This window comes from Phaethon aethereus, assembly GCF_964289735.1.
Source record: "Phaethon aethereus genome assembly, chromosome: 6".
Classification (NCBI taxonomy): Eukaryota; Metazoa; Chordata; class Aves; order Phaethontiformes; family Phaethontidae; genus Phaethon; species Phaethon aethereus.
In genome coordinates this window covers 24,305,517-24,331,903 of record NC_138580.1, presented here as the reverse complement: position 1 = coordinate 24,331,903, position 26,387 = coordinate 24,305,517, and the positions used below count along the sequence as shown (strand labels likewise).

Sequence of the window (26,387 nt, the reverse complement as noted above, 5' to 3'; positions counted from 1 at the left end):
TATTAGAAGCTCACTAAAAGGCACTGTCTGGCCCCCAACCTTCACTTCCAATGATAAAGAGGATGCTTTACACCGTATGTGACACTTAATCAAAACCGATATTCTTTAACAAACCCTTAACCTCTAGCACACAGGAGTCATATGAGGCCAAGGGACAAGACACAGATCCAGCTCAGGGTGGCATATCCTTTGATTAAGATGATACAGATTTCCCATTTTTATCAGGGTTATGGATTCTGGATATATCCCTTTTTGATTTGTCAGCATTAAATTTCAGTAGAGGTTCAAGCCAAAGAGAGACCAAGAGTAGTTCTGTCTTCAACTGCGTATTAGGAGATAATTTCTCTGAATCCTCTGCAGTAATGATCCTCAGATCTTCTGATCTTTTTGTAAGCAAGATTTCCTGGGAACCTGGATTTAAACTATGGCACAAACCTTGCTTGCATCTGGGTCCTTTCTTAAGGAAGAGTATCTAAATACACTTATTCTGTGAGCCCTGAAATGGACCTTTTTTTTTTTCTTTCCTCAGGTCTTTTTCAAAGAGGCAAACCTTCAAGTGAGTTCTTTCACCCTCCCTTGGATTTCTGGGGCAGGAGGTTTTACTTACCGAGTATACAGTACTTTAGACGAGGATTGCAAACTTCAGGGGGTTAGACAATTTTCACTGCCTGCAGTACACTGGAATCTCAGTATAGTCGACTTTACTCCTGGGTGGGTTTTTCCCCCCCTCCCCTTGCTTTTTTAGGTAACCCCTTGCTCTCGCATTTGTATGTGGCTGATCTGGGCACGGGGAATTCTCACAGCTTCGCCGACACAAGGAAATGTTTGGCTGTTTTACCTCTTTTTAGTCAAATATTTAAGCTGGAGGTTTAGATTTGGTTAGGGATGTGGTTCTGCAGAAATGATTTCTAGTCACTGTTCCTTGAAAATAACGTGCTGCTTGATTGTTGGCGTGTAAAGAAGCTCCGAGGGTTTCGGGCTCCAGCGGTACGTTTGGAAGCGCTGAAGCGACACGCCTGTCCTGGGAGACTGTGGCTGGCCAGAGAGTGGCTGACACGGGCTCGCTTCCGCCGCGCGCGTCACAGCCTTGCTCAGCACCCAGAGGCGTTTCTTGTTCAGGTTTTATGATCGTCACTAACACATTTATAAGAAAAGCTCTTTTTTGTGAGGAACTGCCTTTCTCCTCCCCTTCCACAGGAGCAAGGAAGCACCCCCTCCCCTCCCGGAGGAGCCCAGATGATCTACAGATTTCTCTAGCAAAAAAAGGAAGGACAAGATTTTGCATGACTTTGGGATGCCAGGAAAAGCAGACAAGAGGGAAGCATTTGCTCTCGAACCTTTCAGCCCCCCCCCTTTTTTTTTTTTTAGCGCTGTAAAGGAAGAAGGAGCAATGTATATAGGCTACTTTTAAGAGAGCTTCAGTTGCAGAGAGAGACCTGTAATCATGTTAAATTATCTTTAAAGGCAACTTCTGCTTAATACATGCAAAGCTGACAGGCGAAAATCTGGAGGACTGGTTCTAGTTTATGGCATATCGCATACATCAAAGGTCAGCCTTTCATTCTCCCGTACCTTGGTTTTTAAAACTTTGTTAATAAACAGAAGCATAATCAAGGAGAAAGACTCGCATCTCAGCTGCTGCCCCCGGTTCCTTACCCATCTTGACTTCTTAATCAGAAAATTAATTGGGCCTGGAAATCTTATTTTTTCTTAAATCTCTTCGGATTTAATCAGAGTGTTCTGCTGGAAGCAATCTTTCACTTAAGATTTCATAGCAACGTAGCTAGAGAAACCATGTCATTTCCTGCTTCAAATACATCAAAGTTGCGTGTGTGTTGGGTTTTTTTGACCAAGTACGTCCTACGCTTCAGTTTTAAGTCTCTTTGCTCGAAGGAAAGAGTGAGTTTTATTTCTTATGTCTACGGGTGGGGGGGGTGTGTGTGTGTGTGTGAATCTGCTCTACTGCGACGTGGTCTAACACGAGCAGGCCCCTCCTCGCGCGTAACGGCAGCTGGCAGCGGCGGCAAGGACGCCTTCGCCAGCCGGCGCGTTCTCCCTCGCGCCTCGCGCCAGGGAGAGCCGCTTCGCGCCACCGCCTGGTTAAGAGGCGGGCTTCCGCCGTGACCCCGTGCTGCCCCTAACGGCCAGCAACGCTTCCCGAACGTGGGCGCTGGCCGGCGGCGAGGGGGAGGTAGCGGTAGCCTGCGGGGAGCCGGAGCGGGGCTCGGCTGTACCTGCGACGGAGAGACGCGCAGCCAGGTAGCGAAGCCGGGCGGGTTCGAAACGCTCCTCCCGCGAGGAGCGCGGCAGCGAGGCGCCTGGTCCGCCGTACCCCTGACGTGCTCGTTTGGTTCGCTCTTCCTTGTGTCCCGGCGAACGCTTTTACTCTCTAACGAGATGGGAGGGTCGTTAATGGTTCCGGATTTAAAGCTTGCTGTTGCAGAGATTTGGCTCCAGAGTGTTCCCGGGAGGAAGGTGCCTCGGGGAGGGGGGGTGGGGTGGGCCGGATTAAAGTATTTAACAGCTCGGTCAGGTTGACTTTACATATGGGGTCGGTTAAAAGCTGTGCAGTCCGGTGGCGAGGTGCCAGGTTTGCGTTTCGTTTTAAGTTGAAGCTTTTTAAAGAGGCTTATGAACGTTGGGGGATGGTTTTTGGCTTTGTTTTAAACCCAAGATTTGGCCTCGGTGTTAAGGGTGTCGCCACGTGAGGAAGGAAATCTTATTCGGCTTCGCTGCCCAGGTACAAGCCCCGTTTCCCACCCCTGCCCACACTGCCACTTCAGGCTGCCGCTGCTGACCCTCGCCTCGGGGGCCGGGGGTGCTCCGCAGGGGCGCGGGCTCCTCCGAGGCTTTGTTAAACCTGATTTCAGCCCAGCTGAGGATACGCGGCTGTGCCAAGGGTCCCAGGGCGCAGCTCATCCCCGCCGGCACGCAGGGCACAGGCATCCCCACCCGAGCGAGAGTCTCCCGCAATTACCCTCCCGTCCATTGATCCCCTGGCGGATGTCCCCAGGGGCTGGTGACCCCGGGAGGTGGGGCACCATCGTCTTTGGGGCACCCGCTTCATCCCAAACATCTTTATCCTGTGCCTGAAAGCAAGCGGCTGGAACACACAAATTCCCGCACGTGCCCTCTACTTCGCAAGGCACAAATCAGGAAATAAGTAAAACACCGCCCGTCTGGCCCAGCGATGCCAACAGCATCCACAGAGCACGGACTTCTGTCCGTGTTCACAAATATTAATAAAAAACCCCTCCTTTTTCATATTTGCTCAGAAAGCAAGCTGGAGCTCATTATAGCTGCATGCTTTATGGGAGCTTTAAAAGTGGTGAGTACCAGGTACTTGGTAAAAATTTAACAACATATAATTAGATCAGCGTTGCCTATTTTCTGAAAAATATACTGAATTATTTGCCAATTTTGGCCCTGGGATTAGGCTGTAATACAGAATGCTGCGAGTTTTCAGAAAATTCAGGAGTGAAAATACAAAACAGCTTGACACTGACTAATAGCTTTTTTTTTTTTTTTTATTCTATCTTAAATGCTAGTGGCAGGCCAACATCGGTATTTAGAAATTAAATCCTAAATCTGATCTGCGGACTAGCAGCAGCTCGTGACAAGTGCTGCGGGGGGCAAGGGGCAGCTCCGGGGTCCCTGCGGGGTCCACGGTCTCTGCGAGCTTTGCAGGTGGCTCTTCGGGCCGACCCCAGCGGCGGCGCAAGCGGGCAGGGCGGCTCGAGGAGGCTCTGCCCTCTTTGCCCCACACCTCCCCATGGGTCGGATGAGTGGCGAGAAAAATAAATATGACAGAAGACGCAAGCAGGTCGCCCAGCGCCCGCGGAGGTGCGGTGCCACTGAGGGCCGGCACACCCGCGTGCCCTCCGACCGTGGCCGCGCAGTTCCCTGAATCTCTGTCACGCGCTTCCCTTCGCTTCCGCTGCTAATTGGCACTTTTTACCCATTTTTGCGTGTGGAGTGTGTTAGTACAAGATAGGGTTATTATCAAATTAATTAGGAGCTCCCTATTATTCCTGCTGTGCCTGACGGGCTCTCCCCGCTCCCCCCGACAGGCTGATTGGCTACTGTAAAGTCTCCGGCTTTAAAGGACGGAGCAGTGCCACGGGCTCGTTACGGGTGCTGCCTTGCCGCGGTCCCCTGCCCCATCACCTCCCCGCTGGTGCCAGCGCTGCCGCTGCCGGCTGGCCTCCCTGGTGCTGGTGAAGCGCCCAGGACCCAGCCAGCCTGGAGCCCAGCGGGAGTTCGGATGCTGCTCCGAAGGGTGAGGGCAGCTGTCCCGGCTCGCTCCCAGGGCGCCAGGGGATGGCACCCGCCGGTGAGCCACCCTTCTCCTCGCACTCGCAAGCACGGGTTTTGGGACATGGAGGGGATGGCAGGAGACGAGCGGAGCGGAGTGGTTCATCCCAGCATCGCCACCAGCAAGGGCGAAGCTGCAGTACCTGGTGTCTGGAACAGCCAGCTGAGGCTCTTGGGCAGGGGACAGGGATTTATACAGCAGATCTTGCAACGTACAAAACCACAAAAGCAGCTAAAGCCAACCAGGGTGTGGAGATTTGCTTAATTGAGAAATAAGCACATGGTTGTGGCTCGGTGACTACACAGCTGATTGGCTGAGGCTATTTTATTTTGGAATAATTTACAGTTGTTAAATGGATTTGGAAAAGCCCTAATAGTGGTTATTAAACTATTGACTTAGCCCGACGTGTTTAGCGTAGTAATCCATGTTTGCATTTGTCACCACGCTGAGGCTGCCGGGGCCGGGGAGGACGCCGGCAAAGGGCTTCAGATTTTGTCTGGGGCAGAAGGGATGCTTTGCTTCCCCGCGGTTACAAATCCATGATGCGCATCTCCATCGTCACCCAGTGAACCTCATTTAATGTCAGAAACCCCTCCCAAGCAGAGAGTGGCTCTTTTTGCAGCTGTGCAGCAGCAGACTCATTTTTAACTCATCTTTGCAAGGAATAACCTCGAGTGCGGTACTTGTTGAGTGGCCTTCTGACCGGTGGTTCAAAATGTTACGCATTCATTTATAGCACGGTGCGGGACGTGTTGGCGAAGGACTACAGAGCACGTGTTTTACGACGCATAGAAGAAATCTCTGCAAATGAACTATGTATCTCTAACTCATCATGTCTGCTGTCCGCAGATGATTTACAGAGCGATTCTTATTTTCTTTTTACTGTTTTCTTTTGCATGATGGTTAAAAAGGCACCGGACAGATACTTAGAAGACGAATCTCCTTTTCTTGCTTTGTTTAATCCCTTGAATGTGCACAGTACTAGATGTTGGTCTTGCCTGAAACGCCATTCCGTAGGCTGGCAGCTGTGCGTTTAGTACAGCGGCTTTGCTAGGAGGAGTGGGGCTCTTGGATGTTTTACAGAAAGCTTGATTCTCCAAAATGTCAGCTGATGACTGAACTCCAATAGACGTTAACTAGGAAGAAGGAATGCTAAGCAGTCAGGCTAAAAACAAAAAATAAATTAAAAAAAGCATTTTCCCCTCTAGACTTCCACTCCCTCGTCTCAGGCAATGTTATTGTTTCATTAGTTGCCCAGTTAGCCAGAACCCCTCCCGGGAGAGACAGGACTGACATTTCCAAAGGAAAACAAACACATAAACAAAACATCGTGCAGAACTTCTCATCTATCCCTGCTAGTTTTCAAAGAAAAAAATATTCAAGACTCCTCTAAAATATGATAAAAGGGCAGGGGAGGTCAGAGGCTCACGAGCTGCCTTTGGAGGTCACCTTTGAGGGCTGCTGCGCTGCAGCCGAGGGCTGCAATGTTTTTATTCCCCGTCCTCTCTCAAGATTGCCATTCTGGGAACAAACCTTCAGTGTGAACGACTCGCTGGACGGAAAGGGCATCTTTAGGTTGCAGGGGAGAAGAAAAAACCACACCTATTCAGAAACGATTATGGAAATGGTGTGAAGCCCCTTGCCAGGAGGGCTGGTGAGACGTGCCCATGTGCGGCCACGTTTCCAGCTCCAGCAGCCGCTGGCCGGCAATGGGAAACTCCCCGAAACTAACTCACTCACAGCTGGGACTCCTACACCGGCCCGGGCTCCCGGGCACATTCGCTGGCGTGCCAGCCATCGCGTTATTGCTTTCCCAGCCATGTCACGGGCCCAAGGTCGGATCAAAAGGGCTCTCCTTTCTGGCAGCGTTCCCAAGTTTTTGTGCCGCTCTTAGCGATCCAAAACCAAGCAGCGACAAAGCTCACCGCATCCCGACCTGGCTATTGCACCGCAGCAGCTGCGCCGCGACGTGCCCTGGCGACGCAGGAGCGCGCCTGCGACGCGCAGCCAGGTAAGAGCTGGGCACTTTCCCTGGTAGCTTCTGGAACATCAGCGTTTCTCGGGCTGCAAAATAGTCGGGAAACGGTGTTTTATGAGTCGGCAGCGAAAGTGCGCATTTCCTCAGCCCGAGTCCCCTCTTCTCTCAGTTATCTCCCGGTAGCTTGGATGAGAACTGAAACCGGGCTTTGGGAACAGTCCCAATAAAACTTTGGTTTATTTAGTATTTTTTTTAATGTATCTGAACATTTTTTCTTCCTTTTGCCTTTTCACCAACGGTCTTTAGTATTTCTACTTTAGAAAGACCATGTTCTTATTTACATTATGCCACAATTGGTTTTTAGTCTTAGAGTTGAGAGATATTTCTGTATTTTACATATAAAATGTGTATACGTACCCATATAGATACAGACACGGATATACACGCTACCGCAAATGGGAGTGGCTGCTTTTCACAGGCACTTAGCTATTCAATAGTAAAGACCAACGTGACAGTTTTCTATTACGAAATGAAAACCACACACAAATTTAGGGGCTCCATGTATTTCAGAATTGTGTAACGTCATTGTATTTGCCTCCAAGTCCTCTGTGAAGTATCCTGTGTGAGGGCACTAATCTAGATAGTTTACGTAAGGCTGTGGAAATTTAATTCCAGAAACAAACCTTCGCATCTCTAGGAACAGCTGGAGGGGCTCAGGTCTACTCATCCTGCTCAGAATGGACATGAGGAATTTGGATTAGATGCAGATGGAGTGGGGATTTTGTTAATGACAGAAAGAGAGGCAAACGTGTTGAGGCATAACTGCCTGAACGAAAACGCGTAATATCTGTGTACGTATTTCTGACTTTAAACTATGAACACCATAAATATGCTATCATGCAAGAGGCAAAGCATATGTAAACGTAACAATATCCCGTTAACTCTCCAGCAAAAAAGAATTTTCATAATTCGTTCATACCCCATTGAATAAACGCCAAGATTCACTGCTGGCTGTTAATTATCCCCTACAAAGACCTGGTTATTGTGTTCAACCTTAGTAAAGACGCAGTTGTTATTGTAGTGTACATAGAAAGAATGGTACCTGAGGGAGTGGGGAGGAAATATGCTTGTGCAGGATTTTAACACGGAGAGCTCTGTTGCACAGAAGGGATTCATAGGGTGGGATTTTGATATGTGCTTCAGGAAATTAAGCTTTTTCAAGACAAAAACCTTGCTGTGACTCTCTGAATACATGATATCACTCAGTATTTGAAAGATGCCAGCCACTTAAAAATTGCTCGCTGTTATTAAAATGAATTTCTAAGACTACTTTGACTGAAAGGGGTACAAGGGAGGAACTGGTCTGTTTTTCCCCTGAAGTCCACAACCCCATAATCATATCAAGGTAGGTGTACACAAGAGCTCACAAGGTGCATTGACGTCCCTGAGGTTTTTGAGGAGCACAGGCAGCAACCTGCTTCCCCCACACCAGCACGGTGGAAGAACTGGGACCTTACATGGGAGCTTTCCCCGCAGGTCCCGATGCAATGGCACAGTAGGAGACAGCCAGCTGGAACTGCTCTGGGTGCTTCTTCCTTTGGGCTGGGTGCAACGCCGAGGCCACCGGGACTCATTGGACCTCAGAAAAAGAGGAGCTGGAAACAAAGGTGATTTATCCCAGGGAGCCGTGTATTTTCTGTGCTGAACTGTTGGAAACGCTGCAGCTGCTTGGCATTTCAGCGGGTCCAGGAAAGATCCGCTGAAGGTGCTATTTTAATGGGCGAGTTCTTTCCCACATGCCCTCGACTATCTGAATGTCAGGCAGGAGGAGGCAAAGCTTTGGACATTCGGGTTGCTAAAGTCGTGACTTTTGGTATGAAGTGGGTTGGTGGCTCTAGGCTCCTGTGGGAAGACTAGCCTTGCTCAGAGGCAGCACAGTGGCTGCAAGGAAGTCAACCTCTCTCCCCATTGCTTTTTCTTCTTTCTACTCAATGCCCCTCTTCTCCTTGGTTGCGCAGGGACAAGTACAGAGCTCACGCAGCTGTGCTGCTTGTTCCAAATGTGCGTGTTGAAAGGAGAGAACAAAGCATGTAGCTTTGGGTGGAAATGCTGAAAACAACAAGAAAACAGAATAAACAAAGCTGAAGAAAAGAGAAGTAAAACTTCTGTAAATACCAAGCGTAGCTTGGGATGAAGGGAACAGAAAGAAGATATTGTAGGTCAGGAAAGTGAAGCAAGAACTTTGAGGTGGGATATAAGAAACCATAAGATATCACAGGCTGATCTGCTGTTGGTCTGGCTTACCGAGATGCTGGCTATGGCACAGCCCCGTTGAGGTCCCCTTCCCGGCAAGGCCAGTTGGATATGACTCCGCTAGTCCTGCCAGTGCCTGCTCAACCGGGCTTGAACAGAATGGGATGCTTTCTTTTACGAAAAGAAAGGTTATGAAAGCAACACCTGAAGACACAGCTCATTTAGGAGATACCTGTGTTGAAAAGGAGAGACTTGTGTAGGCTTCCCTCAGAATCCCAAACTTGGTCTGACTGTAACAGTGAAATACATGGATTATACCTTCTGCTCATCTGTTAGCACTGCGTTCAGCATTAAGTCCGCTCTGACCTTTGAGTAGACACCGGTTTTCTTTGCACCTCCTGTAGTTGAGAAGATGAGTAATCCGTTCATGCTCAGAGACTTCCAACTTACAGCAGCTAGAAACAGTCATCAGCTGGAACCAGTTCATTAATAAGAGTCTAGATAGTGCGATATGTTGTTTCATTTGCTTCTTCTAAGTTCTTTGAGACCAAACTGGGAGACGCCTGCTGCCAGGTGACCAGCAGGAGCTGTAGAGCATCTCTCCTGTGGTGAGACCTGATATTTAAATCTGATGTTTGCTGCTCAAATGGTGTATGTGAACAAGCAGGTCCCCAATGCCTTTTTGCTACTCGCAGCTTGGGAAACGTTGCAAGACCATTCTGTCTGTAAGCCGCCTTGTTACCAGAATTATTTTTTTGCATTTTGGCACAGCCCTGAGTTAGAAGGGAAGACTGTAAATATTTGGGTTTTTTAAATAATGTTACTACAAACCGTGTAGTGTTCTAACTGCTGCTTGCAAAGTTCTTGTTTATTTGGGAGCAACTTGTAAGTATCATCACATCCGTATAACTTTTAATGTTTAATATTAAAACAACTTGAGAGGATTTTAAAGATCTTCTTTTTTTTCCCCTTCTTGCATTTTGTGATGAGTCAGAAAACAGTTTTGATGCCTCTTCTGTCTCCGATTTTCTTGACCCCAGCTGTTGGCTGCAGCCGTAACAGACGCACACTGCACCTCCCGGGGTCTCGCTGGTGGCATGAGGGGAACATTTAGCGAATTTAGCGAAATTCCGTGGGAGACATGCTGTGCTCCACGTGTAAGGCTTGTGGATCAAAGATGTAAACTAGGAGTATGTGGGGGGTTTTGTCAGTTCCTGTAGGGGGTTAAGAGTTGCCTTAACTCGATTTACCTTCTGGGAGCACAGCGTCAGTGTGGAACAACGCTGGGTCTTCCTGCTTCCTTAACATCCGATTGTATTTATCGGCCATGTAACACAAGGATACAAAGATGAACACGCAAAACGCTGGATGGCAGAAGCGATCGGCCGGCCAGCATCGAAGGGCTGTGTTCGTACTCGTGTCTCAGAAGCGCAAGCGTGATAATGTTCAGGTGCTCAGGCAGAGCGAGGGAGCGGGCAGGCTGTCGGGGCTCTGACCCGAGGAGCCCTGACACGTTGCTTTCCCTCCTCCCCTCCGTTTTTTAGCTTCGTTCAGCCAAGCAGCATAACCTCCTACTGCTGCAGCGTTTAAGTGCTGTTTCGCAACGGATGCACACAACGCAGAGCACGGGCGTTTCTGGTATAAATGGCTTCTTGTTATCACTCTCCTATTTCTAAGTGTGCTACTCCCAGTGACCGGCTACCATTTTCTTAGGGCTTGATTCCCGCTGCGGTTAAACATTACACAGGAGATGAACAGTCCATTTGCTTGTGTAGCCTTCAGTTTTGGCCTGAGTAGTGGCTTATATATGGTTAGTCTTTACACGTGAGGGAAACAAACACCAAGGCAAATGTTGTCTGCAAGTCAGAGGGCTGTTGAGATGAGCTGAGATCTCCGAATGTCCAAGCAAATGTGCACCAAAATGCAGAATACCTTACTGCAGCCGCATTTGCGATCTTGCTTTTCACTTCTTGTGTTGCAACAGCAGAGGGTATTTGCTCAAGGGCGACTGTTTCTTGGTCGATGTGTCAATGTCGTGCTTTCACGGGATTCAGGGCAGCGCTGGTGGGAAGGAGCAAAGGAGCCCAGCTGGGACTGCCAGCCCTGAAGGATTTGGGACCAACCTCCCCCCGCCCCGTGAAGCCCGGATCAGCCCAAAACACTGGACTCCTCTCCTGGAGGAGGCTCCGCACAACTGGAAGACGAGCTAGAAGAAGGGGAAGCTGTATCCCTACTGGCAGAGTAGGGAAGGGCGTCGAGGACGCACCTGAAGAGAGAAGCCCAAGCAGGGCTGGCGCACAAGGTGGGCGACTGGGGCTTCGGGAACCTGCATTAACAGAGCTCGCTCGGGACTTCAGCGGGGAAGCAAGTGCCTGTGGAAAATAAACGTGTGTCACACGCACAGGTGATGGACCGAGCGAGCAATCTCGCAAGGTGTGTGAGAAAACAGAGACACGAGATCAGCCACGAGGTCAGTAGGCCAGAGACTGGGTGAAAGTGGAAAACAGGCAAAGGGAGGGAGAGTTATCCCTCCTTTTCTGACAATTCTGGGGACTCAAACAGCTACCCGCTGTAAGCACTGAATCAGAAATGTTTTCTTCTTCTTTGTGTGAAAGAAAAGACAATGTTTTTTAGAACAAGAACTGCCACTAAAACGCTAGCCTGCTTCCTGGAACGGAGAAAGGAAAACTTACACAGCAAGAAGGGGATTAAAAAGCAGCAGGAGGAAGGACTTCATCCTTCTCCCGTTCATCCTTAACCTTTTCCCGGGAACTACCTGTCCTGATGGAAGGGTATGTCATGTAAACCCTGCGGACTGTTTTTCGCTATTATGATTTCACTTCAAATGTAAACACAAATGTGTCGCTCCGGGCTTGTTCTGGGCTTCTGGGGCAAGACGGTGTAGACTGTCATGTAGCCAGTGGCCCGCGAGGAGCCCAGCCCGTGGCCGTGGGCGCGCGGGAAGACCCCTGTGCCCCCCAGGAGTCCGGCTGTACCCTGCGGGCCTGCCTGGGTGAGCGAAGTGAAGGTTTGTATGGCCACCGGGTCAGGCCGTGGGGGCATTTTGATTTAATCACGTCTCATACGTGGCAACGGGTATCATACATTGTATTTTTCAGCTTTGCTTTTTCCAACAGTTTTAGATACCTCATGCGGGGAAAGTAGTATCTTTTAAAGAATACATTCTATATTTGGTAATGGTTCGAGGCACGAACGTGTCTGAAGGAGAAAGGCTTTTCAAGCAGCATGCTGCTGGCTCAAAGGTTCCTCCACAAATTCTGCCGGGCTCTGCCTCTGAGCTGTGCTGCCCTCTCACCAGCCTGAGCCTTGAGGGATCAATTCGGGAACTGCTTGAGGCTGTGCATGACGTTCTTCAATGGCCCCTTTCTTCTCTGGAAGAAAGACACAAGGAAATGTCAGAGAGAATTAACAACTTGGGTGGGTGGGTGGCAAGGCTTGAAAACCGTACGGAGATGATTGAGAGAGGAGCCCTGTCCCACGAGGGAGCAGTTACTAATACTGCGCAGGTGGACTTGGAAAAATTGGTTTTGGGTATTTTTTTTTAAGTACAGCACAACCTTCAAAAAAAAAAAAAAAGTGAAAAACCAGATCTAAATAATCTCCAGCCAGTATCTTGGCAATAGCACTAATTAACAAACTCTTGGGAATGGCTCCTATTAACATCCAGGCCGAAAAGCTCAAGCTGGCTGTAATGCCCCGGGGCTGTAATGATTCGCTTCCTACGCACAAGCGTGCATGAAATGGTCCAAACCGGAGAGCGTGGCAGCCTTTGCGCGGGCACTGCAGCATTCCCCGGATGGACACCGAAGCGCCCAAGAGGACACGGAGCTGTCGACAAATCCAGAGCCGCTCCCACCGTTAACACCTCGAGTCGGTTTCCTTCTGCGCAACTACAGATGTGTGGTTCAGGCACAGCCTGGCCTGCTGCTTCCCAGGATGTTAACTGGTGTTTGCGACTGTGAAGGCAATTGTATATATATAATTGTGAAGGCATGTGTATATGGAAAACCTACAACAGGAAGGAAAGACATTTTCCAAAGAACAGAATGGAGCAGCAGCCGAATAATGAGGCTTTTACTCAAAACAGAGGACAAGGAAGAATGTTGTTCCACTTTTCTTCTTTGAGGTGGAAAGATGGTGAAAGGGAGGATGGATTGGGATCCAAAAACTGGGAGTTTAATTCTGGTTCTGCTGTGACCTCTGGCAAGGCTCTCGATACACTTGCACATCTCGTTCGTGTCTGCGAGATGGGGATAATCTCTTCCATAAGTAACAGATTTTATGAAGAGAACATCCTCAGTGGACCGAGTCCTCAGACAGAGAGGTAAAGCAGTGTCGTAGGGAGTTCTCTGATTTCTATAATGGGGACCGCTGAATTAGATAAGCAACAAGCCAGAATTTCAAACAGTTTTGGAGTTGAACAGTGTTGGTATCCAACAAAGAGCAAACGTTTTATATCAGGAGATAAGTATATTTTGTTTCTTGCAGTGTAAACAAAAAATATTTGTCTTTGTAGATTAGCTGCAGCTATGAAAATACTTCACATAGTCACTAGTCGGGAGTTCTCAGACTCTGTTAATACATCCCAAATGGTCTGGTACAGACTGGAAAAGGGAGTTGAATTAAATAAGAGATACTGGGCAGGCTGAAGCCTTTTTGCTCAGGATACAGCAGGTTATGTTCTCTGTGAACTCTCTTCTCTGCTTGTAATCATCATACTGATGCCCTGCATATCAAACGTGGACTAATGGTAAACAAACCGATGAGAAAATGGGAGAAAGGAGCATTAGCTTACTGCTTTGTTGGCTACCACTCGTTTTTGATGCATGGGTGGCTGGCTCTCTGACCCCATGGGAAATCATTAACATACTTTAATTCTTACTGATTTCTATGTGACAGAAGTAATATCTAACTCACACTTTTCACAGAAGCCAGATCGGGGCTTGTTATGCTGACTTTTACAAGTAAGTTTCCTCTCCCCATGGAAAGCCCAGAGGCAGGTTAGAAAGTTTCACAGATCTTTTGGAAACCCCTAAATTTTTTTTTTTTTTTTTTTTTTTCTTCTGTGGCCTTAGAAACCTGCTTCCCAGCCTGCCTTTTTCATTGCCTGAAAGCCATGGGAATAAGGAAAGATTTTCTGACTACAGCCCTTCCAACTAGGAGCATTACTATGAATTACAGATCTGTGAGTGTCTGGGTCCCAGAAACTCCAAAATCAAACACATGTTTACCTTCTATTCCATGCAGTCGTACTGCCCTGGGGTTTTAGCTCCTTAGGGAACAGTAAATAAGAATAAGGCAGCTTTTTCTCCCTCTGGCGTAGAATATAACTTGCAGATTTAATTGACCTGTTTTATTGCAGATGTTTATGTTGAATTGTCCTACTACAGGAATTATTCATCCAGGAAATAAAATGGCTTCAATGACTAACTTGAGTCTCACATAAAAAAAGATAAGAGTACTGCCAAATTTCTAAGGTTTTATGATACTGTTCCCTCATACTGTTAAAATGAAAGTCAATTTGTTAAATATTTACTTATTCGACAAACATGCTGTTCTAACTTCCTCTCTATACCCATAAGTAATGAATGACAGAGCACAAAAAGGAGGCTACTTGTCTAATTTATTTTAGGCTATTGCAGGAAAAACAGGGACTGACAAGTATAATGTACTGAAGAGAATGTATATTTATTTTCCCATAAAATTGCAAAATGTAGCTAGTTTAGACAACTAACTTGATTTTATTGCTCCAAACCTTGGAGATTCTTATTACTGTGCCAGGTCATTATTATTCTCTTAGCAACAAAGGATTAAAAAAAAAAAAAAGTCATTAAAAATACCTCAGACTAACCTCACACATGTGTAGCAGCAAGAATAATAATGCCACACACATCCCTTTGTCACTCTGTGGCAAGAATGGGCACTTCTGTTTTTCGTGGAGTTAACCTTTTTGGGAAGAAGAGGGGAATAGCAGGATTTGGCTGCTGAGTTCTTTCATTATCTCTCCTTCCTTTGTGTGGGGCATGAAGGACTGTGAATCAGAGCGCTGCTAGATATGGCTACAGGCATCCAAGGCAGCCTCGGTGCATTGATTGCCTCAGCATCTACGAGCAAGATTGGTGAGCTCGAGAGCCAAGTTCCCTTGCTACACAACATGAAGAAGAAGAATAAAAAGTTCCTGGATGATATTTTTAGACGTGAACGTGCCTAGCAAAAGAGGGTCTGAAGTGTACAGTGCGGAAGAGAGGTACAGATGAAAGATGAGTTACTGTGACCAGGACATAAAGAGGCAGGCAGTCATCCAGAGGGGACTGCAAGTGTTTGTGGGAGTACCAGTTTGTCCCCAGATGTGTGACTGACAGGTGATGAACATGCAACTCTGGGGTGAAGTCAACAAACTTTGTCAAACGTGCCCCGGCCATGAACGGGGAGGAAATGTGACCCAGACAAGCACTGTAGTGGGTAAGTGTCCTGACAGCGGTGTGTTTATTAGTACGTTATGCAGCACCCGGTTGGGACCCTCTCTCGCTTCCAGTCTTCCTTCGGCATCCAAGCAAGGTGCCAAAGACGCGTGGCACTGCCACGCTGGTCTCCCGCAGACCAGCAGAGCCGACGGCCCTGCACCACACCAGCAAGTGCCCAGAAGCCTGGCTTACTCCTTCCTCCAGCTGTGTCTTCTGCATGGATACCACACCTCTATTCCAGAAAAATCAGGGAAGTCGATAGGCCTACGATGTGTACCCCTCACCAAACTTCTCAGAACTGGACATCAGTGGTGACAGGTTAGAAAGTGGGATGAAAGGCTTTCCAACAGCACTGGCTCTTGCCAACTCGAACAAGAGCAAAGTCCTGGCTGCCAGGGCATGAAGTTTTTTTCCAGTGTTCAGGGTTCGAGGACCTGAAGATGCTGTTTTCTCTTTGTCTACTGTGCTGCATGTGGATCACTGAGGCTCTGGTGAGAATATCATGGGGTCTTTGAGAACACATTCTGGTCCTTCCTTTCATCTTGGGTTTCAGCTCACCAGGTTTGAGAAATCTGTGTGGAGGAAAAAAAAAAAAAAAATCTTCCACAGGGTCAAAGGGCAAAAATTGAGTACGTCATCTTCAGAGCCAGACAGCAGTGGAATAGAAATCCAGCACAAACCAGTAGTCCCATGAGCTGTGGATCTGATGGGGCCTGGTTTCCCTTGGGCGATCTTGTTTGGATTCTCCTTGGTCTGCATAGCTGGAAGCTCCCACTGCAGCTTTTCCTGGGGGTGGGTATTCATAATGTCTTTCATCTTTGCAGCTTTCTTGGTGTTTAATAAGGGTTTAACTCAAGCTGCAGTGGGTCTCTCTTCTTCCACTTAGCAGCCTGTTTTCCTGCAATGTATAGGAATGTAACATTTTTAGCCTTTTATTGCTCTGTCAGATGTGGTTAAGATTAGCTACTGTTTGTTCTTGTTCGCTCTCTTTCTCTTGCGCAATGTGCAAGTATGTACATGCACGTATGTGCGCACACATGCGCATACACACAGAGATTTATTATACATATGAAGAGATAATGATCTCAAAACCCTTTTAATTTCTGTAGGAATCCAGGCTAGGAAAAAAAGTATTGTAATGCTTTTTCTTTGGGAGAGGAAAAGGAGGATGAACTGATTTTTTTTTTTCCTCTATGCAGCAGACAGAATATTCAATTACCACTCTCTTGAAACATAACGTGTTGCTGAAAATCCAGCACTACTATTGTATTGTAAAGTAAATTATGTCATGGGATCCTTGTCCTGGCACTGCATACTCGTGCTCATGCGCGGCACGCGTGCTTCGCCTCCACGGCCCGCGTGGTCCTGCTGAGACTGGAGGCATGCGTAGGGAACACGGGCTTGCCGTTGAGATCCTGTCTCCATCACATCGTTTGGAGTTTTGCCATGGAAAGGAAGGCATTTTACCCTTCATTTGTAAGTAATTAAGATGATAGTGGAGTTTCTGAGTTTTCCAACTTTGTGAAAACAAACTAATAGCAATGATCCACTTCAATAATTCAGGTATTAATTGACACAAGAGAGAGAAACAATACATTAAAAAATAATTAACTTTTGTTAATTAATTTTTAGAAGTAGGAAGGACACCTGCAGCAAGTGCAGACATTGGCAAGTCCCATTAGATTGGGAAGGTTGTGCAGTAATCCTTAAATGCAAACAGGTCAAAAGGACCAAGAGCGATCTGCACCGCAGTGAGAAGTAGCGTGAACTATGTGATTGCTAGTGAGCTGCAAAAAAGGCAACGAAGATGTACATTTTTTAGAAATGTCTATAGAAGCCAGAGGTTGATTAGCAGTTAAAAAATGTCTATTGATATGTTACGTCAGTGTGTTGATTATTGTCATTTTCAAGCCTCAAATGGGCCTCTTTCAGACTTAAGCTGAAATAGATTGATGATTCTTTTATTGAGGCATTTCTTAGATAAATTTTAATTTCTATCTTTTGTTTCCCTGAAAAGTTTTTTCTATGACCAGAACTGGAATTTCAAATCTCACTCAGCTTTCTCTTCCTTGGTATCTGCGATGCGATTCCACTTGTCTGTAGTATTGCAGAAAGGTAAGGTGAACGTATCTATCTGTTACCATGGTCTTGCCCAAATTTTAAATTCTCACTTCTCTGCGACGTAGAGACAGAAAACCCTGAAATGAACCCTAGAACGTTCCACCTCTTCTTTCAAAGTTCACAAGTAGAAAGGCACAAACCTAATTTGTTCTGTTGCTCTCAATGCTTATGTCTACTTTAATGAAATTACGCTTGTAGGAAAAACCACAAAGGCTTTATATGCCACTGTGGACATGCCAGAACTCTGTTCAACAACTGGGGTTGCTCACAGGGGAGTGAGAGTGGATCAGGCACCTCACGGGCATCCAAGCCAGCCACGCTACAGCTGCGTGCAGTCCCCTAGTGCCAGCTAAAACAAAACGCTGAGAACCACTGCGAGGTCAGGTTGTTCCTGTACCAGAGACCTCCTGGGGAAGGAAGGTCCTCCTGCCATAGGTAGCCCCTAGCCCTTTTCTGGAAGTCGCTGCCCACAACTCCTCTTTTGAAGATGCTGTCAAGGACTACTGCGGGTTGGTTTTCTTTAAGAAACAAAAAAATCTCCCTCACACAAAGATATGCAAGAGCTTAGAGCTGATATCCATGTTCATGGATCTGTTGTGGTTGGGCTTGATGGTCTTAAAGGTCTTTTCCAACCTTAATGATTCTGTGATTCCTTTACATACCAAAATGGACACCCACTCAATCCTTCACCGTTCAGACCACCTTAACCCCGTGGCCTTTAGGCTGCTGGAACTGGGGCTGCTCACCAACACCTTGAGACTTGCCAGAGCGAGCATAGGATGTTGTTTGGCCCGTAGCCCCAGACTTCCTTCTCTCAGAGGGAGCCACAGAGTCCTGCTTGCTCTTACTTTGGGAATGGGAATTCAGACTGAGATTCCTAAAAATATTCCCATTCAAAATTTGTAACTCCCGCTATTACGTTTTCAATTTTTCAGTAAACATATGTGCATGTATATAATTTGCCAGTCTCTTTTGTTTCCACAATGGCCTACTTTTCTATCAATCAGTACTACTAAAAGTAAGATGCCAAACTGGGAGAAAGACAGAATTATGCTAGAAAAGAAGAACATAGTAAGACACTTTTTTTTCCCTTTCAGATTAATTTATCTATGTATATCTATTTATTTTTTTCCATTCTAATTTTGTGACAGGCTATGGATAAGGATCCTTAGATGCTCTATTACTAAGCAGTAAGTCATATCTGCAAGTCATGGTTATAGACTTCTTCCTCTGCACAATTTTTCTAATCTTACCTAAAGGATCTATGTTTTTTTTCCAATTATTTCTATAATTAAATTGTATCTGTTGTGATGACCTTGAAGGGTAGGAATTAAGCATAAACAATCAGGATAATGATGGGGCCCAAAGGCAGTAACTTCTAGGAAACTTGAAAAAAGAGTTATTTTTCATTTAAGTGAGGTGAAATGAAAGAGCTGTCTACAGTGATTTACCTGCTAAAGGGCAAGTTTTCAGCTGTGTACTTATCTGCTTTTTCCTGGCCCCTCTCTCCAAACGGGGGAGAGATTAGATGAATTCTTTTTCCTCTTTGTAAGAAACAAATTTTGTTAATGAAAAAAGTTCTTACTTAGATGGAATAAGCTGTCAACTGAATAAAAAACACCCAGATTTTGCAGAGAAGATGTAACTAATATACTCTTTATTTATTTGTATACGCAACTAAAAACAAGACATTACAATTAATGGACAATTAATTTCAAGTACATTGAAACTCTTCTCCTGTCTTAGTCACATAGTTTAACATGAGAAAGAAAAACCAGCAAATTAGTTTTCTCTAACATGCTATTAAGGACAGACCCTGCTTACCAGTCAAATATTAGATGTCCCCATGGAATTTGACAATTTGAAAAATATACAGAAATACATCACCCAGGGAGAGTTGCAGCTGTAATAAACAAGGAAGAATTTCTGACTAAAAGGGAACATGACTTATTTTGCCCTAATTGCTTAAAAAAATTCACAAATACAATGACTAGGCTAGAAACAATGTTCCAGAGGACTGTCCTCACACATTGGCATGTGTGGAGGACAGACTTTCTTGTTAGCCCCATTCTTTGAAGGTCTGTCATCTGTGTTGGTGAAGAGTCACAGCCTTTAGCTTTGTGCGCAGACCGGGTTGTTGGCTACTTATTCACAGGTTCTTCCTCTTACTGTGGCTACGTTGCGTGTCTCGGACCTCCAGCCAAGTGCAGAAAGTGTCTGGAGCTGGCGTGTTCCTGCTGTGAATGCTGTGCTATCCATTAGTTTGCTATGCCTTTCTTTATCCCATCAACAGCTTCCACTGGATATGAGCGGATCAGTGGAATCAAATGTCTCCCCTGCTCACAGCTGGATCCAGGTACCACAGATTTCTCTTTGATCTCTCTTTAATGGAGTTGTTTCAGGCAGAAACTAGTATTTTTAGAATTGCCTTCCCATTTAAAACAGAAAAACTGCTCTTCAAAAATCCAGTTTCACTTTTAATAAATATTATCTGTCTTCTATATGGTTACAAATGGATACCATCGCACTTGTGCAGCAGACTATACAAATGCCTTGATATTTCAGATGCTCTTGAGTACTGTTTTTACTCCTCTAGAGGCTAGAAATGCCAGGCTACTGACAGGCACTTTACACAAACATAGCCAAAAGCAAGTTCCTGGGCAGTCTAGCGAACTTGGCACCCTAAATTAATCCACTTGCTGCTGCTGAAGGGAGTCCTACCTCTCCTCTTCTGCACCCACGCATGGAGCCCTGTCCCGCACTGTACCTCGCTAGACTCAATTTAGCCTGCAATGTGGGGAGCAGTATTTTTGCAGGGTTTGTTTCCTGGCGGTTGTGTAAGTTGATTAAATTATGGCGAGGTCAATGAGCTATTAGGTTGGCTCAGCTTCTTCTGGTCAAACCACACCTACTGCTCAAGCTTGCTCCTGCCTTGCAAAATTTGTGCTCTCGTAGCCACTCACCTCAGGATAGGGAGGTGCTTTCTGGGGGTTGACGACATGACCCCAGCCAACACCTTTCCCTGCCACTGCTTCTTCCTTGCTGATTTTGTGCCAGGCAAGGAATCGTTTCTCTGTTGATTTTTAAGGGGATGGACTCAAGTCACGCAACTATCTCCAACTACTATGTGCTGACTCAAGAAACCTCACAAGTCAACCTGTCAGTCCTGCCTGTGGCCCTACGTAAAGATATGTCCCAATATTCTTAAGCAAATGGCCCCATATGTGATGCAGAAATTAAGAGTGTGATGTCTAGGACTAGTAGCTAGATTCTTTTTCCTCTTTACTGAGACTTCAACAAATTGGAAAGGGAGGCCGAAATTCAGAACGAAGTTGAATTCTAGTAAGTTTAATGTCTGATTCAGAACCTTGTAATTATCTTGGTTTTTGTAGTACCAAGTAAGTGTTTGGCACTTAGAAACGAAAACATATGGCCCTCTAGATGCTACTAAAATTTTAAACAGATGGCTAAAGTAAAAGAAGGTACTTCAAATTCAAAAGGATAGCTCCTAGGAGTTGTTGGATTTTGTGTCCTAGTTACTTTTTCAGGCATAAGATTTACAGATAATTCTGTTTGTTGTCCCTTCAGTAAAGGCTGTGTTTTTTAAAGTAGCTTGTTGAGTTGAATCCCTACTGATTCTTCAATGTCACTTTAAATGCAGTATTTCAAACTAAAGCCACCCGAGTCTGAGTTTTCCCAGTACTACAGAACACACTACAGCAGAACGCATTCCTGCCCGTCTTGTCCAGTTGCATTCTAGGCTTCAGCATGACAAAAACACAACTTTATAGAGGAATGGGGTAACACGGATGTGAAAACTGAACTGGACCACATACCAGTGACCCTTAATTAATACATTCCTTTACATAAATGCAGGGTCACCAACAGAAGGGACTACTAAAGACAGAAATAGTATGTCATAACTCAGAAGTTTCAAAGGAGTATACAGACAGAAAAGACGTTTCCATGTATAGCCGGCTCTGTACTGGATGGAAGTTGTGTTAGGTGGTATACTTCCTTCCGAGCTTGTACTGAACAGAGACTGCGCTCCAAGACTTAAACCAATGAGACAGAAGTTACAGTGGCCAAATGCAGCACTGAGCTTGCAACCAAACTGCAGGGTAGATGTTAGTTTTAGCGTTCTTTCCAGTCTGCGTCTTATTTGATCTTTCAAAACCCTCCCTGAAGTTTCATCAGAAGCTGGTAGGCATCACTTCCTCTCCTGAACTCTACTACGACTTACCACAAAGGCTGCATCCCAGTTCTGAAATAGCTGTATTTTGGTATCTGGTGGAGGTATTCTCATGATATATAGATCAGTGTCGCCTTCTCTGTATCTACATAGCTCAAATTACAGCACACCATTTTCAGCAAATGGATTGAAAATTCATCCCAGGACCTGCAGTTTACCACAAGCAGCCTATAAGCAGGAGGCAAGGTCTTAAAGAAGCAAGGCTCTTTAATAATAAACTGGTCATGGTTAGTTTATTCAGCTCACATACTGATACAGTACATCTGGTGGGTAATCTCAAGAAAGAGGAAACAATGGCTCTTCTAATTGGGCATGGAGCTCAATCTTTGTGGGGATAGCAGCAGAGTGCTAACTCAGCAGGAAGACCACCATCTAACAGAACTTCCATCCAGTATGGATACAATGATCTCCCCGATACATCCAGGATTTTTCTAGTGAATGTATTATTGCTAGTATACTGATCAGCAAAAAGGTACAAATAATGTCTTTTCTCACTTCCTTTGTTCCTTCAATTTTTTTTTGCTTCTCATGTGTTCTTAATCTCCACTGGGAAGTGGTAAATAAACACAACTTATTTTTATTACCAGTCAGCTTCCATTTAACATTTCTGACTGAGTCTCTTCTTTACACCTCTTTTTCATAATCACACACTTTTTTGCAACTTTCTTGTAATTTATCTAATTTTTAATAGTCTATTAATATTCTATTATGTTTTGCTTCTTTTTTTAATCTGAATTTAACATTACCATCACAGTGTAGTGACCCCCAGTTTTAGGTACTTGACTAGAAAAAGTTGGTCCACAACTAGTGTTGTGAAGCCTATTTACATCCCAGTTCTATTGCACTGAAAAACTCTTTAACATGTAAACCCAGTTCCATTATTGACATTTCAAATCCTTCTGTCCTAAAGCATTGCAGTTATGTCCCAAGCCTGCAATCAGATCCATACAGGTAAACTACTCTAATCAAGAGCATCTCACAGAGCTCTCAACACACATACAATTGTAGAAGACAGACTAACTTTCTTATTTAGTTTAAGTCCTAGACAACATAATCTTCCTAAAGCAAAACACCATTGATAATGTTTGGCAATATCCTGCTAATTAGCAAGGGACAGTTTTTTAGTATCATTCCCACCTTCCCAGCATATGAACAGGAATTATTTCTCTTACACATCAATCTTTAAATGAACCACTTCCTAGGTTACCAGAAGTCCAAAGTCATCTGTTAATAGTTCTGGTTCCAGGATGACAGATTATCATCATTTCACTAACAACTTCTGATATTGCAAAACAAATTGCAGATTTTATACCAGCTGTAGAAGACTTTTTTAGTGGTGTTGTGGATTGTGCAATTGTGAATTTTCATTTTTCTCCTAAAATTTGCTTATGTATATATAGTGAGTCATTTTCAGAGGTTGTGTATTTTAGCTTTTACTGGCTAAAAATTGCATCCGACATTATTATATTATGTCAAAATAAATGTGACTTCTGTTCTTAGTTACAAATTTGCTTCCCAGAGTGTTCTGTTATTAAAATAAAAAATACAAAGTGCAAAAAAATTCTCTTTTATGGCTATGTTATTTAACTTGCCAACAACTGATTCTAAAGTAGAATCACAAGAGGTTATGTAAACAAAATATATAGACATTCTCAAAACAGAAGTGGGGTTTGTTTTTTTTTGCTACCCTGGAAAAAATGAAGTGTGACAAAACAGCTTTGGGATTAATTTACAACTTACTATTAAAAGTCACCTGAAGGCACTCCCAACATACCAGCAACAGTAAATGGGCTTAAAATAAGACTTACACATCACACAGTAAGAGCAATCGTCCACTCACAGGGAAGATACTGCAGTCTTCTTCTATCATAACCTCCTGATACTAAGTTCACATTTTCTCAGTGCGTTTTTTCCTGTTCTGTAATAGTTTCTAGGCTAAGCCTGGGCAGTTACTGCAAGGTCATAGTGCTGGACTGATTAAAAAGCACTGTTTATTCTCTGCTCAGAGAAGCTGTGGAAAATCCTGACCACATTTCCGGGTTTCCTAGTTACTAACTTCTCCATGGGTTTATCTGGGTAGCCTGTGACTTCAAATACTCAGCACAAGTATGGACATACATATGAGACTATGCTCACTGTATATCCTAGGTAATTCCCAGTGATAATTACATTAAATATTCTAACAGGAAAGGAGGTTTGAGTTCTTCAGTCCAGTGCTTTTCAGCCTCATTCACAGACTCCCTGGAACATCACATGAAAGGTAACTAAGAAAAATTCATTCATCAGGGGAGTTTACAAGCTGCAGGTCAAAATCACCCTAGGCACCGTCCTGTCACTCTGCACGTGCATTTGGACGTGAGGAAAGGCCAAGCTGAAGTTGTTCCCCTTAACAGGAACCCTTCACAAGCTACTTGGTGTAACAGAGAAACAGGCCCCACTAATAATCATTCCGGTATCATCATATACTTATATAATGCTTTGAACATATTTCCTGCCTTAGTTTAGCAACTCGAGAGCTCCCCACTTCCTTTGTGTTGCATAACGTGAGGGGCAGAGCAGCAAACCGACGCAGACGGGAATCTTATTAATTCCCCTTAACACGACTAAAACAAAACCGGCTGGCATCAGTGCTCCGTTTGTGCTAAGGCTTGGCTCCCTAGCCGAGAGCAGAGCACGTTGTTACCGTCGACACTCCTGTCGGAAGGACGTGTCGTGTTAAAATCTTACTCGCCGCCTTATCCTCGATGGGTTTTATTTTGTAGAAGAGGCAAAGGAGCTTCTTCGACTTAGCCCGCCCGGGTCAGCCAGGTGCGAGCCCACGGTGGCCAGAAAGCTTATGCAACGGCCCGCGGGGCCGGCCATTGAGGTGTGGCTCCCGGGGCCGCGCCGCCGGCGGCCCCAGGCCGGCGCTGACCCACATCCCCGGTCCCGCCGGAGTGAGCGGCCTGCCCTGCGGGCTCCGGCACCCGGCGGCTCGGGGCCGCCGCCAAGACAGGGCCTGCCCGGGCTGGCCGGCTTCCCTGGGGACGGCGTGCCGACATCTTAGCGCCGGCGGGGACAAAGCGCGGCGGTAGCAGCGCCGGCGCCGGCTGCCGGCAGGGCGCAGCTCGGCCGTCGCCCCGGAGCCGCGGCTGTCGCCAGCCGTGAGTGACACCCCCACCAGGGAGATTTCAAACGAGCGCGGCTCCAGCCCGGCGCCTCCCGGGCACACGCGCACCGCACCGCCTGCGCGGCGGGGGGGACGGGGCGGGGGGGGCAGCGCCGCCGCCGCCGCGCAGCTGTGCCTCTGCGCTGACCCCTGCGGCGCGGGCGGGCGGCCAGGCCCCGCGGGCCGCATCGCCCCGGCGCGGCGGCGGCGGAGCGCGGCGGCGGGGCCGCCTCCCCGCGGCGCGGGGGCCGCGCGGGCCCGAGCCGGAGCAGGCCGCGGGCTCTCGGCGGGTCCCGCTCATTGTTCCTCGCACAAGCGCTAGCAAACAGGAAGCCGCCTCGGCATGGGGCACCCCCCCCCGCCCCTGGCGGGTGACTGGCAGGCCGGGCAGCCAGTGCGAGCGGCGGCGGCGGCGAGGCGCAGCCAATGAGCGCGCGCGCGCGGGCGTAGGCGGGAGTTCCGGGCTGGCAGGCGGGCGGGCGGGCGGCGGTGTCGGCCGGGCCCCCTCTCCCGCTGCAAGCCCCACCTTTCGGCTTTCCCGCACCGTCAATCAAAATAGGAAAAAAAACCCCGGAGTAGGCTCGGGCCGCCGCCGCCGCTTCAGCCCGTGAGCACAATAAGCATGTCCCCGGCGGCAGCCGCCTAGCCCCAGCCAGCAGGGCCTGTGTGCGAGCCAGCCAGCCTGCCTGCCTGCCTCCCGCCCAGCCAGCCAGCCGGCCGCTCGCACTCACACCATGACCGGTACGTACGCACCGACCGAGCCGCCCCGCGGGGCTCCCTGCTCCTGCTCCGGCCCTGCGCTTCCCCGCTCCGGCCCCGGAGCGTCCGTGTGCGAGCGAGGCGAGAGCGGCACTGAGAGCAGCAGCAGGAGGAGCAGGGGGAGGAGGGAGAAGAGGGGCAGGGGCAGCAGCACGGGGAGGAGGAGGAGGAGGAGGAGGAGGGCTCCGTGCGGGAGGGCGGGGGGAGCGCTGGGGTTAGGGGGGGGGAGAGGGAGGGAGGGAGGGAGAGGGAGGGGGGTGATCGCTCCCGTCAGTGACTCTCCCCTCCCCCTCCCCGCTGTGCCCGCAGCTCCCGAGAAGCCCGTGAAACAAGAGGAAATGGCTGCCTTAGACGTGGACAGCAGCAGCCACAGCGAGTATCTCCAGCACGGCAACGGCGCCGCCTCGGCCTCCGCCGGGGCGGCCGCCCCCCAGGTAAGCGCAGGCCCGGCTGGGCCCCTTCCCCCCCTCCCCCGGGTGACACGTTGTGAGCGGGTGCGGGAGCCGGTGCCGCCGCCGCCGCTTCCTGTGTGCGCGAATGCGAGGAGCCCGGTCGCTGTCCCGCACTAACCGCCACCCACTTTCTCTCCCTGAACCCGCCCATTGTGGGTAGGACGCTCAGCCGTCACCGCTCGCTCTGCTGGCGGCCACCTGCAGCAAGATCGGCCCGCCGTCGCCGGAGGAGGATGAGGCCGCCGCCGCCGCCGCTGCCTCTCACTCTGCCGGAGCGGTGAGTGCCCGCCCCGCCGCTCTCGCACGGCCTGCCGGGGGGAGAGACAGCACAGCCAGCCAGCCCGCCCGCCCGGGGGGAGGGACGGGACACACGGCACTGCCCGCCCGGGGGGAGGGACGATAGCAGGGCCGACCTGCCAGGAGAGGGGTCCCCGGGCTCCCCTGCCTCTCCAGGAGGAGCCGGGCTCCCGGGAGGAGGAGGGAGCCTGGCTCCCCCCCTCCCCCGCCATTGGGAGCGGCGCCTTCATTTACTTTCAAAAATGGGGGGAGGCGGGAAATCTCCCTCCCCCGGCCCTGGCACCGGAGCGGCTCGCTCGGCACCCGGCGAGGCTGGGAGGCATCTCA

General features: G+C 47.8%; 1 protein-coding gene across 1 annotated transcript in view; it reads left to right on the top strand.

The window, feature by feature from the left end:
• Nucleotides 1-24,895: 24,895 nt before the first annotated feature.
• SP3 (Sp3 transcription factor) overlaps nt 24,896-26,387 on the top strand; it is a gene marked incomplete at its 5' end in the record, with an annotated part of 36,964 nt that continues 35,472 nt past the window's right edge. Inside the window, 3 exons of the mRNA XM_082001561.1 lie at nt 24,896-24,969; nt 25,586-25,745; nt 25,924-26,040. Coding sequence (XP_081857687.1) covers nt 24,896-24,969; nt 25,586-25,745; nt 25,924-26,040 — 351 coding nt within the window. The remainder of the gene's footprint in view (nt 24,970-25,585; nt 25,746-25,923; nt 26,041-26,387) is intronic.